This window comes from Paroedura picta, chromosome 15, assembly GCF_049243985.1.
Source record: "Paroedura picta isolate Pp20150507F chromosome 15, Ppicta_v3.0, whole genome shotgun sequence".
NCBI classification, from domain to species: domain Eukaryota; kingdom Metazoa; phylum Chordata; class Lepidosauria; order Squamata; family Gekkonidae; genus Paroedura; species Paroedura picta.
This window is the reverse complement of record NC_135383.1, coordinates 6,078,850-6,091,623: the sequence shown is the minus strand read 5'-3', so window position 1 is coordinate 6,091,623 and position 12,774 is coordinate 6,078,850. Positions and strand designations below refer to the sequence as shown.

The following is a 12,774-nucleotide window of genomic DNA, read 5'->3' as shown; positions in this document are numbered from 1 at the left end:
TGTATGCTCTCTCCCCCCCCCCCTTCCAGCTTGGAAACAAAGAGCTCCATTAAGTCAGAAGCCAGCCGTTCAGACCCGTTTGATGGTGTGTTCCCTGCGGAGCCATAACAAGCTTATGGGGTTTGCCGCTGGAATTTGGTACCCAAGGCAAAGGCATCCTCTTTGCATTCCAAGGTGGCTTGGAGTTGACTTCACAGATATCCCCCTGGGCAGAGAGAATGCCTCCCTGTGCCCTAAGGGGAAAGGTTAAAGCCCTCTGCCTTGCTCCTTGCTTTCCTCGGGGAAACTCATCTCCACCTCTGTTCAGCAAAAGAATTCGCAGCAGCACATGGAGCAGAGAAATCGCATGGTAGCTGCTGTAGCCCGCGCCAATCTGCTGGACTGCTATCATAAGCCTTTGTCCAGTCAAGGAAAGCTTGTTGAGAGTCGAGTCTGTGGAAATATCAAAATGGATCTCTGTTGTCTTGACTTGTAAGCTGTTCCCCCTGCATGGAAGTTTCTAGCGATTCTGAACGTGCATCGTTGTGGTTAGAATGAATGAATGAATGAATGAATGAATGAATGAATGAATGAATGAAGGAAGGAAGGAAGGAAGGAAGGAAGGAAGGAAGGAAGGAAGGAAGGAAGGAAGGAATGAAGGAATGAAGGAAAGAATGAATGGGAATAGGCACAGCATAAATTGCATGATAGCTAGCTTGCAAAAATTACAAATCAATGCATTACAACCAAGATGCTGGGTATAGGAAGCAGAGCAATAAACCAACTTATTCCCCCTAACCCCGGGAAAATTCTGTTTACCACCAACCACTTTGCCATTATAAAATGTTAAAATGATTATTGTCAGTCCTTATTGCCACTAGGTTATTGCGGTGATCCTGTTGAGCAAAATGAACGTCCGGCACAAACTTAAGAGGAAAGAAGGGTGTCTTTGCTTATTTGCATTTGCCCCAAATTCTTCTGTTCAGAGACCGAAAGGAAGGATGTGGCTCCCCCTGGTGGCCACACTTAAAAGTGCTGTCTATGTGCTTGCACTCGAAAGCTCACACCTTGGATAAATCTTTGTTGGTCTTAAAAGTGCTACTGGACTCTGATTTTATTTGTGCCCTTAGTGAGTGAGGCTTAGAGCCTCACAAAGGCGTTTCCGGGGAATAGAAGAGCATAAATAAATAAATAAAAATTTGGACAGAAGACGTTTGAGGATTTTTTCTTAGCCGCTGGCCCTTTCTCCTTTCCTATCTAAACACTTTCTAAAGGGGCTGACGCCACTTGGAAGGCTGGGAAGTAATTCTTGGCGATAACAGCTCTCACTAGCTTTAGAAAAAGAGTCCATTCTAAAGACAACCTCTAGAAAACATGCCAAGGGTTTCTTTAGGGGATCCCGGGAGTATCTTTCCTGATTTCTCCCAGGGAGTGTAAGAAAACAGACCAAGGCCCTGTGTGTTATCCCCCAGCCTTGGCTGCCTCTGTGTCTCTCCCATTTCCCACGTAAATGCCAACCGGCCCTTGGAAGAAGGGTGATGCCATCCTGCAGGCTGGGTTCCGCAAACAGTTGACCGTTTTGCTCGTCTTGTGTGAATCGGAAGCCGGGATTCTATTGCCTGCTGACGTATTACATGGGACAGCTGAACTGAGGCAGAGGTCCCTGCTCAGTTGTGGGTGCGAATGCGAAGAAACACACACCCAGAACAAGTGGTGTTTTGGGGTAGGTGGACATATCAACCGTCCCTGGGAAATCCTTGGCCACAATTGCTTCCGCAGACCTTTTTTGGACGAGTCATAAGGATCGGAACGATGGTTTATCAATGTATCAAGAGGTGGCCCTTCAATGACTCTTCGGTGGGCTTTGGTCCCAGCTTTGGATTGGAAGAATGAAAAATGCGATTCTTGGTTGAGGAGGAAGGGCAGGGAACTCCCTGGTCCTTTCTCTTTTTATTTCCGGGACCCCCCTGAGATTTGCTTCATCTTCCAACCAGTCAAGCTGGCCGGTTCTGTTTGCAGCGCCTCTCACAGGGAGGTTGATCAGGGACAGCCATGGTCCAGGAAAGAGGCAGATGCCAACGGCACATCGTAGAGCTTCCTCTCTTCTTTGGAATGCCATAAATTCCTATACAATAAGCTTGCCTGTTTTGTGAGCCCTTTCCCTGAAGACAGATGGAGAAGGAACCGGTAGGGGGTGGGGGAGGGTTGTTATCGGTTTTAACTCGGCGGATTTATTTCATGTGGGAATGTCAAACCTCTGTAAATAAAGGCACCAGATGTGCCCTCAATGCTTCCCCTTCTCTCCTGTGGCTGGAGGTATACAACCAATTACAGATGTTCGCTCTTTGCCTCTGTGAGGAAAAAAAAAAAAGACACCAGATGGGAAATGCTGGAGCTTGTTCCCCATGTGAACACAACAGGGCCCAGCACTGGCCCCTTTGCCCTTTGGGAATCTTTCTGGAGGTTGCTCTGGGTCACAGAGTTTCAAGGTGGGCAGGGAAATGGTTGCGGCTTTAGAAATTAAGTCCTGTTCAGATCTAAGGGGGTTACTCCCAAGTCATTGTACCGAGGCCTGCAGTCTGCTTTTGCCCGGAGCAAGGCTCCTTGTGTAGCATCCTCTGAGTCTGGTGTGTAGGATTGAATTTACCTGTGCAGTTTGAAACTACAACCTTGATGGGGGAAAGAGACACTAGTTTATGAGGGCTTACTTTAAAAGCATACAAGACATGTTTAGGATTGCCACTTGGGGCTGGGGATCCACCAGTTTGGTATGTTTCCCCATTCATTCATTCATTCATTCATTCATTCATTCATTCATTCATTCATTCATTCATTCATTCATTCATTCATTCATTCATTCATTCATTCTTATATACTGCCCTCCCCCGAGGCTCAGGGTGGTTTGCATAGACCGTAGAACAATACAAGGAACTTAGTTTTTCCATAACGTATAGATAACCACCACAACAGTAATAATATTAACATGAATGGCTGTAACAGAGGTAACTACAACAGTGCAAACAGATCCAGGGGCTGAACGCATGAGTGGGTTTCTGGAAGGAAGGGAGCAGGGGCCCTGCGGATGTTGCTGGCATCACTCGGTCTCAACAAAATGCCTGGCGGAAGAGCTCCCTTTTGCAGGCCCTGGAGAACCGTTTTTAGCTCCGTCAGGGGGTTTAGAAACCAGGTGGAAATCTCCCCTCCCCCCCCCCCGCACCATTTGATTGCTTGTGACTCACTCGGAAGAGACGGATGATGCTCCACACCCCATCATGCTAGTTTTAGGAAGGGATGACCACTGGAGTTGTGTTGCATGAACCAACTCTTGGTCTGGTTACCTGATCCGTAACCGAGCATGGGAGATGCGGCCGTTTTGTGGACGAACCGATGCCTGCGTCTTGCGTTTGACCTTGGAGATCAAGAATGGGTGAAGCCTGTTAGAATAATGCTAGGCGACCCATACTTGGTTTCAAAGGTCAGCAGGAAACCTGCCCTTCCGTTTGCCCCCCCACATCCCAATCAAGCCGGCGGTATTTCATAATACAACTTCCTGTAAATTAAACACCGAGACGCTTTGGCAAGAAAGCCTTTGTCCTTTTTTAAAAACCGGCTCGCCTATTTTGCCGGGGAAACGGTCCACGGTCGAAATGTTCAGAACCTCCCTGGCTTGCGCACAGTTCTGCCCCGGTGTTATTGAACGCTCTCCTGGCTCCTGGTGGTGGATTGGGCGCCCTCTCTCCATAGATGCTGAGCAAACATCATTAATCAGCCCTGTCGTCGTGGCTTGCAGAAGACTCTTTGCAAAAACATCCAGCTGTCAGGTTCAAGTCCGGATGGGGGACCTCCTGAACTTGGTTTGCATGTAAAACGCTGGTGCTTTTTCGGGCTCCAAGCAAAACTTGGGCTGTGAGCAGCTAACAGGCCACAGTTGTAGTTGTGAAGTATTAGCACAGCTTTGCATTGGACGGTTGCGTTGGCTGGCTCTTTTCGTTCTCTGAACCGGTCACTTGAGAAGACGGAAGAATCCAGACCTTTCCGTGAACCTGAACAGATTTTACGAAGTGTCAGAAAATAGAAACCCAAGAATCTTTTGGAAGCAACGAACAATTCTTCGGTTCCGTGGGAAGGGCTGCAGATCCAAGATGAGACTCTGCTCGCTTAATGGACAACCGTAGCCGAATCCATTGGGATGGTTTGCAGTAGGGCTGACGGACATAACCATTTGAGCAATCTCGGTGTAAGGCTTTTTAACGTTATCTTCTCAACATTCTTGGCTGTGGTGTAGCCATTTCCCCCCAGTGTGCTTTTAATTCTGCTCATTGCATACTTTAATATTGGTGGGAGTGGGGAAAAACCAGAGGAGACAGAGGAGAGCTGTCAGACGGGCCTGATAACATTTTAATTGTGACTTAAAGGCCGTTGCAGGGTTGAAGCAGCCGTGCTGAAGAAAGGGGATAATGATGCCCCGCTGTGTCATTATCCTGATCCAAATTACCCTACGAAGAAGACAATAGTTGTATTTTTGTACCCGGTTTTTCTCTCCCCCTAAGGAATCTCAAAACGGCTCGCCATTGCTTTCCCTTCCTCTCCCCACAATTGGCCCCTTGTGAGGAAGGTGGGGCTGAGAGAGCTCTGAAAGAACTGTGCCCAACCCAAGACCCCCCCCATCAGGATTCATGTGTCATTATGGGGAATGACACCCAATTCTCCTGATGACAGCCTGCTGTTCTTAACCCCTACACCCTGCTGGTGCTCTTCGCCGTCCAGCTAAGAAAAATGCGTGGGCCTGAACGCCACTGCTTTTAGGGAACAACGAAAGCCCTCAAAGATCATCACGGATCTGCCGTCCGTCCCTAAGAAAGATTCCAATTAAGTGAAAGCTGATCTCTACATCGTGGCTCCTTTTAATATTTTTTTACAAGGTAATAAATCGGGATGTTCTTCTGAGTGCCCGGGAAGCCCCCCCCCTCCACCCTCCCCAGCAAAACATTCAGAGGTTTTTTCCCCCCCTTCTATCGAGCAGTCAAAATGTCTCCGGCACAGCTGTTTCTGGTTAAGTCGATTTCCAAGCGGAGCTCAACTTGATGGAGTGTCTGTCTTGTATTGCCTTTTTGTTCATGGCACCTGCACGGTGGTGACAGCTGATTCATGGCTGCCGGACAAAATCAGAATAAATCTCCGGCCAACGCGTGGACTCCGCAGCTTGTCGAGAATGCTGTAGCTGCCTTGGCCAGAAAGAGCTGGCCTGCACAAGGAGCAAAGGGATCCTGGGTTTCACGAGAATCCGGGGCTTATGCTACGGGCACGATGCCAGGCTGTCGCCATTTATCCGTGGGCCGTGGTGTTCAGAGACACTCATGACCACCTTGGGCTCATCCCCTTGCTCATTCTCCAGTGGGACAGGTATCGTTATGCGCCAGCAATGTGCTTCTGGGTTCTTCACAGGACAAACAGGTCGATCTCTACGCAAAAGAACGCACAAGATTGATATTAAAAGTCACGGCGAGTTGGATTACTAGCATCCCTACACGGCAGAGCCAAAGGCCGGGGTATACTTTAAAGCAGGGGTAGCCGACCCGTGGTCCTCCAGATGTCCATGGACTACAATTCCCATGAGCCCCTGCCAGCGTTTGCTGGCAGGGGCTCATGGGAATTGTAGTCCATGGACATCTGGAGGACCACAGGTTGACTACTCCTGCTTTAAACAATTTTTTTTCATAGAGGTATTGAAGTACCAATTCATTTCCAAGCGAGAGGAGCAACCACTGAGGAAAATTTACCTTGAAAACGGGAGATATCTAGAAATCCATTTTGGTTGGATCTTGGCAATAAAGCCACTCAGAAAGAAGAGACCTCTTATCTTATTTTTCTTTATTCTGTATACAGTTTGCAAACATTGCTGGTAGCCTTGAGATAGGTTTTTCTTTCTTTTTTTGGTTGTTCTCAACCCTTCAAACAAAGCTTTAAAGACTGAGCCCAACGTGAAATTGATGGACTGGGGTTCAGTCAAAGGTTGCGCATGAACATCCCTTGTGTTGAACCAGCAACTTTGAAACCGCACACAATTCACAGTAGAGTAATTGCTAAAGGCAAGAGCCTCTTGTTGCGCAGGGTGGTAAGGCAGCAGACATGCAGTCTGAAAGCTCTGCCTATGAGGCTGGGAGTTCGATCCCAGCAGGCGGCTCAAGGTCGACTCAGCCTTCCATCCTTCCGAGGTCGGTAAAATGAGTACCCAGCTTGCTGGGGGGTAAACGGTAATGACTGGGGAAGGCACTGGCAAACCACCCCGTATTGAGTCTGCCATGAAAACGCTGGAGGGCGTCACCCCAAGGGTCAGACATGACCCGGTGCTTGCACAGGGGATACCTTTACCTTTAATTGCTAAAGGCAGTGTTCAATACGTTACTTTATAATGTGTCAGTGAGTGAAGATTCCCGCTCTTACCAAGAATATTTCAGCATTTCATGTTTCTCTGCACCGCATTTTCATTAGATTTCCTTCCCCCCAGCTCCTATCTCATCCTGCTCTTCAGAAGCTCCAGTGATGAAGAATGGCTCTCTCCCTCCGTAGCAACATACTGAAGTCATAAGAAGAAGATTAAAGGATTTCTGTGGGAGAACCTGTATGGCGGGCGGGGGGGGGGGAAGAGGAGGAGAAGAGGAGGAAGACCATCTTATTTGATCTCGAAAGCATGTTAAAAGATGTGCAGCAGAGAGACATTTTTCTTTGACCCGCTCTCTGGTGCCATGTGTTCAAATATTTTATTCCTGTTAGCTCCGGCAGGAAAGACCGATGCGTGTCTGAACCTTACTCCTTTTGACAGCTGTTTTTTTGCAGGGCAAAAGTTCTTTGTGAGCTCCTAAAAACAACAGGTAGGTTTTTAAAATGCTTAAGCTTTTCAAAGCTTAGTAAACAGAACCCCCCCCCCCTTGCCCTCCCCCAGATTGTATTTCCTAACCCCTCCAGGAACGTGGTATCCTCCACAAAGTGGTCCTTTCCCTGCATTCCCTTCAGTGTGTAAATAAATCTCAGTTACTGGTGTCTGGATTGAATAACATCTGCATGTTTTATGGCACTCTGAAGAGCGGGTTTGCGGGGAAGGATTATTTTCTCTGTGTGTTTGGCAACTGGAGCTGTTTATAGTATGTGCACAATTGCGCATGCAAGAGAGGAAGAAACTGGAAACCACACAATTGGACGGGGTTGGTCCAGAGAGCATCCAGAGACGCTCTTCTGTAAGTGGGCAGTTGTCTTCCACTTACAGATGGTCTGCTCGTGTGCAAGAGGGAAATGAACCTTGAGCTAAAGTTGTCTGAATCGGTTGAACATGCAACCCTGGCAGTAAGGAAAGCATTGAGCATGGCTAGCCTGTCGGCCTCTTGTCAGCATGACAGAAGGAGAAGAAGGAGGAGAAGGAGAAGGAGAAGGAGAAGGAGTAGGAGAATATCCTACCGATCCTACTTAGTTCCACCCTCAGTGAAATCTCATTGTCTTCCCCTCTCCTTTCCTTAAAAAAACAAACAAAACAAAAAGGGTACCCCCTCAGTTTCTTGCAAAATACATTTAGAGTCAGTAGTTCTTCCCTGAGACACCTAACCCTGGCAGGTTGGTGGAATGATAGATTAAGGGAAATGTAAACTTTGGGGGAATCATGTGAAAATCTGGCACGTCTTCAGAGGTCTGCAAAGCGAAATACAGGTTTTCATGGCAGATGGTGCTTCCGCCAGGGGGGAAAGGGCAACCAGTACCCTGACAGGTCTGTCAGATCAGTTTTAATGTGGATTAAGAGACTGGAAAGTATTAATTATTGGTTAATCATGTGACCCTCAAGTGAGACAGAGAGACGGGAATGTGTTCCTCCATGAAACAAGAACCATTTAGTGTCTGAGCAGCTCTTTCGGCCTTCATTTACGGTGGGGTTGCCAGCCGTGGTTGACACTCTGTTGGGATAATTTTGGGGGTGGGGGCAAGCTTCTTAAATGTTGTGCCAATGCAAGAATTTGGAATTGGCATCATCACATTGGGTATAATGCTTCAGGCTTCACCCCAAACCATAGAGTTTGGGGTAAGTCCTAGAGTGCTGCCCCCGATGCAGTGACGCCAATTCCAATTTAACCATAGATTTTTGGGCGAATCCTAGAGCGCCACATGGACACAAAGACATTGCTCCTGGTCTTACACCGGAAGTGACTGTGATGCCACATCCTCCTCATTTCCCCTCACCCCACTTGCCTTTACAGCTGGCAATCGGGATCAGGGGTCCGAGGCTGGGAGGTCTCTCCACCATAGCAGGAGACCTGGGCCCATTCTGCACACATGGGATAATGCACTTTCGCTGCACTTTTGTAGCTGGATTTTCCTTTGCATAACAGGAAAACCTACTTCTAAAGTGCATTGAAAGTGCATTATCTATTGTGTGCAGAATCGGCCCTGGCCTCCTGATTTGCTTTTTTACTTCTTGTTTTTCAAAACAACCACAAGGGGGCAAGATTTTTCAAAAAATGCCACAGGTATGAAAGGCAAAGAGGCCATAGGTAGGGCAAACAGTTCTGGAGATCGCCGTGTTGGTCCGAAGGAGCAGAACAAATGTAGAGTCCACGGATACCATTAAGGCCAACGAACAAAGAAATGAATACAACGCTGTTGGTTGTAAAGGTTCCCCTGGAGCTTTTTGGTAGAAGAAGAAGAAGAGTTGGTTTTTATATGCCGCTTTTTCCTACCCGAAGGAGGCTCAAAGCGGCTTACAGTCACCTTCCCTTTCCTCTCCCCACAACAGACACCCTGTGGGGTGGGTGAGGCTGAGAGAGCCCTGATATCACTGCCCGGTCAGAACAGTTTTATCAGTGCCGTGGTGAGCCCAAGGTCACCCAACTGGCTGCATGTGGGGGAGTGCAGAATCGAACCCGGCATGCCAGATTAGAAGTCCACACTCCTAACCACCACACCAAACTGGCTCTCTGTGTGTAGGGGACAGAGAGGCACTCTAAAGATCCGTTGGTTATGGATGTTTTCTTGGTAGCCATCTGGAGCCATCTGGTGTCTCTCATTTCATGGCCAAAGAGGCCTTCCGTGGGAGTCCTGAACCAGCACAAGGGATTGCAAGGCCTCTTCTAAACGCTCTTGCATCTGCTGCAGGGAATTCATTCCGGCCGTCAGGGCTCATAACGTCTTGAGAGCGTGTGGGTGCTCCCATCCATCTCCTCCCCCCTCCCCAGGCGATTTTGACAACTGAAATAGTCTGGAACGCTGTATGTTGTGGCAGCCCTGGGGCTGGAGGCCAGACTGCTTTTCGACCGCTTCTGATCTCTCTTTTCAAGCTGCGACAGCTCAGATCCAAGAATCCGCCGAGCCGATTGTACGTTTCGTAGCTCCGTTCCGCGGCTTTTGATCCGAGCGTGGCTTCTGCTAAGGGCTGTGGTGCCTCCCTGGCAAAGCAGCGGCCCCGACATTTATTTGGAAAATTCCTGTACCGCTTTTCAATGACACTCCAAAAAAAAAAAATTAAAAAAATTCACCAAGCAAAATAAGTAACAAGAGCTGAGTGAGACGAGGAATATTCGGTTAAAATGTCTTTCGTCTCCCTTTTCCAAGCACGCGTGCCCGAGAAAGTTTACAATGCAGAAATGTAGAAGGTGAATCATTAAGTCATCGTAAAACCGATCCCATAAAAACAATCAATAACGTGGAAAAAGAATGTCACGTGGAGAGCTGTAACATCGGTTCTGATAGAAGTCTGGTGAAATACAATTATTTGGAGTGAGAAAATATAAAAATAGAACTGCCAGGGAGACATTTGTGGGGAGACTGCCTTTAGAATGAAGTCGTACTACCCAAAATGATTGTTCCCTAGCAGCACCGAATCTTTGAAGCTGGGATGGAGGGCTTTCCCCCTTTCCTGACCCTTTAGTTTTCTGGAATTTGGCTCCGTGCTGTACTGTGTCCTGCTCCTTCTCAGTTTCGGGATAACTGGGGAAATCCCTTATGCCCTCATATTTTGGAACCGGAGCCTGTTCAGTTTGCAGTTCCTTCAGCTCATTTGCATCTCCCCACGCATCTTATCCATCTGGACTTGCGCGTTTGGCAAAACGGCACTGAGATTCTCTCGCACGGCGTTGCCAAGTGAACAACTTTGAGGAACGACGTGCGGTGAAGAGTCTGGATGCAATTGTGCCCAATTTCTAATCAGGCCACTGCGCCATGGGGAATACGCAATCTCGTGAAAAGTTCTCTGGAAGAGAAGAAGCCGAGCAGGAAGTAAGCTGAGCGAGGCACTTTGTCCCTGATATGCTACCCTTTTGCTTGCGGGGATTTTTTCAAAGTGTGGAATGGTCAGTGTCCGTGCCTCCCGACTGTACTACACAACCAGCTCCTGCTGCAGCAAGGGCAGATCGGGCCTAATTTTCCTCCAGTGTGAAATGTCATGTCAACCGCTGAGTTCTCCTCCTTTTTCTCCACTTGCAGATGTGAACGAGTGTGAAGCCAGGAACGGAGATTGTGAATCCCTGTGCTGCAACACCATTGGCAGCTTCTACTGCAAGTGCCCTGCAGGGTCAAGACTGAAGAGTGACGGGAAAGCATGTGAAGGTACCAGAGGCCGCTCGAGCTAGTGGCTGGGGCTTCGGAGACGTTTCTCTTGGCTCCCTCTGCCTGTCGGTTTTCCACCGGCTGGAAATGCTACTGTAGAGAATCTCCACCTTTCGAAAAGCACATGTAGCGGCATATTAAAAAACAAGCGGCATTTTTCCCGGGAAACAAACTCAGGGACATGCGGTTGGGTCCTAAACCACGGCTGCGATTTGACAGCTCATTGCCTGTCCTTGCAAAGACCCGGCGGTAAAGCAGCTTAATTCGAATTGAGGTTCACGGCCCTTTCTGCGTCCACCGGGTTACCCTGCTCTACGTTGCAGAGTGAAACCTAGAACTCTGTCGCCCTGTGAGCAAGCTGGGTTTAAAACTCAGACCTCTGCTCCATGTCGGGATTCAAGTGCAGGGTCTCCTTCTCTTTTTGTTGAAATGAGAGGCAACAGTTGTAGTGGGGTTCAGCTGCCCCAGGCCCCCTTTTAAAGCAAATTGGGCCCAAGGATACGGGAACATTCTGTGCATGTGCAGCTGCAAACTTATGGCAGTATTTCCTAAACAGGGTCACTTTGGCGAGTGAAAATGGCATTGGGGAGGGGGTGGGGGGTGGCAAGAGCCCCTTTCCCCCATACCCCGTGGTCCCATGCCAAACTGAGCCCCTGTGGGCTTTTAAAATGACATTTCCGCCCAGCCTGCAGTGTAAGCCACTCAATAAAAATGTCTCTTGTTGTTTGGCCTTAAATTGGGTGAATAATGGAGTACATCTAAGTACAATAGCTTTCATGTGCATATGTAACATGTGCCTCTTACCCTTAAGTCTAAAGCAGGGGTAGTCAACCTGTGGTCCAGCAAATGCTGGCAGGAGCTCATGGGAGTTGTAGTCCATGGACATTTGGAGGACCACAGGTTGACTATCCCTAGTCTAAAGTGCTCAAAATGAATTTTTCTCCCTGGCTGCCAATGTGTATGGGCAGCCCCGTTCCTAGTTCATAGCTGTAGTCTGCATGGGACTTTTTACCCACTCCCAGATCGACTAAATCTCTGCAGTCTACACTCAACCTGATTTCCATTTTGATTCTGGGTGCTTTAAATTTCCCCTCTGCAACATGCATTATTGATTCGTGATGGTTTTTCTAGAGCTCCCTTTTCTTCAGAAGCTGAATTACGGTGGAGTCTTTTCCACCCAGGAATGTAAGGGTTCTCTGAGTTCCTGATTTGCAGCTGTGTATTGTCTGGGAGAAGAAAGAGGCTGTGGTTTCAAAGAGACTTTTTTTTTTTTGCTGCCCCAGCAACATTCGGAGAAATTTTTTTCTTCTTAAATCCGCTGAACTGGATTTCAGTGGGTTGGCTTGAGCTGTCTGTTTGAGAACAGAGGGAAATGGACTGAGAAGGGAATGTGTACTGAAAAGGTGGGATTTTATTGTCATGCGTGCCTGTAAAGCAGGGGGCTTCTACCTTGGCAATATCCATACAACTGTGGAACGTGATGTCTTATGGAAATCCTCATTTACAGATTCTTCTTTTGTATGGTAACCTAACCTTCCGACGGTGTCACGCATGTGTCCAGATCACAGTGTGTCATCCACATCTTGGAAAAGTCTGTTCATGCACAATGTGCCAGTCTGCCTTTGAGTCACAGTCTAAGCATGCGTTGGGGGCATTTGGCCAACTGGCTTAGAAGCTTCAGAGTTCACCAATGTTGACTTTGCCCTGTAAAACCCGGTTGACTCTTTAGACTTGTGTGGACCTATAAATATATTTTGACTCAGTTCGCTGTGTAAGAGCTGTTGGGAATGAGACAAAAGAAGAAGAAGAAGAGTTGGTTCTTATATGCTGCTTTTCCCTACCCGAGGGAGGCTCAAAGCGGCTTCCAATCGCCTTCCCTTTCCTCTCCCCACAACAGACACCCTGTGGGGTGGGTGAGGCTGAGAGAGCCCTGAGATTCCTGCTCGGTCAGAACAGCTCTATCAGGGCCGTGGCAAGCCCAAGGTCACCCAGCTGGCTGCATGTGGGGGAGCGCAGAATTGAACCTGGCTCACCAGATTAGAAGTCCATACTCCTAACCACTACACCAAACTGGCTCCTGCAGGATTCCCACTATAAAATCTGCCACCTTTTAATCAGAGCTACCTTTGGGATGGAAGTGAGCAATCTAACTTGTCTGCCAGATTTTAACTGGTCCTGTTTGCTCTACTGTATTGCCTACATTTAACGTTA

General features: G+C 48.1%; 1 protein-coding gene across 1 annotated transcript in view; it reads left to right on the top strand.

Annotated features, from left to right (window-relative positions):
* Positions 1-12,774, top strand: part of MEGF6 (multiple EGF like domains 6) — a 105,639-nt gene that overhangs the window by 28,546 nt on the left and 64,319 nt on the right. The window contains exon 5 of the mRNA XM_077311328.1: positions 10,441-10,563. Within this exon, the coding sequence (XP_077167443.1) occupies positions 10,441-10,563 (123 nt within the window). The remainder of the gene's footprint in view (positions 1-10,440; positions 10,564-12,774) is intronic.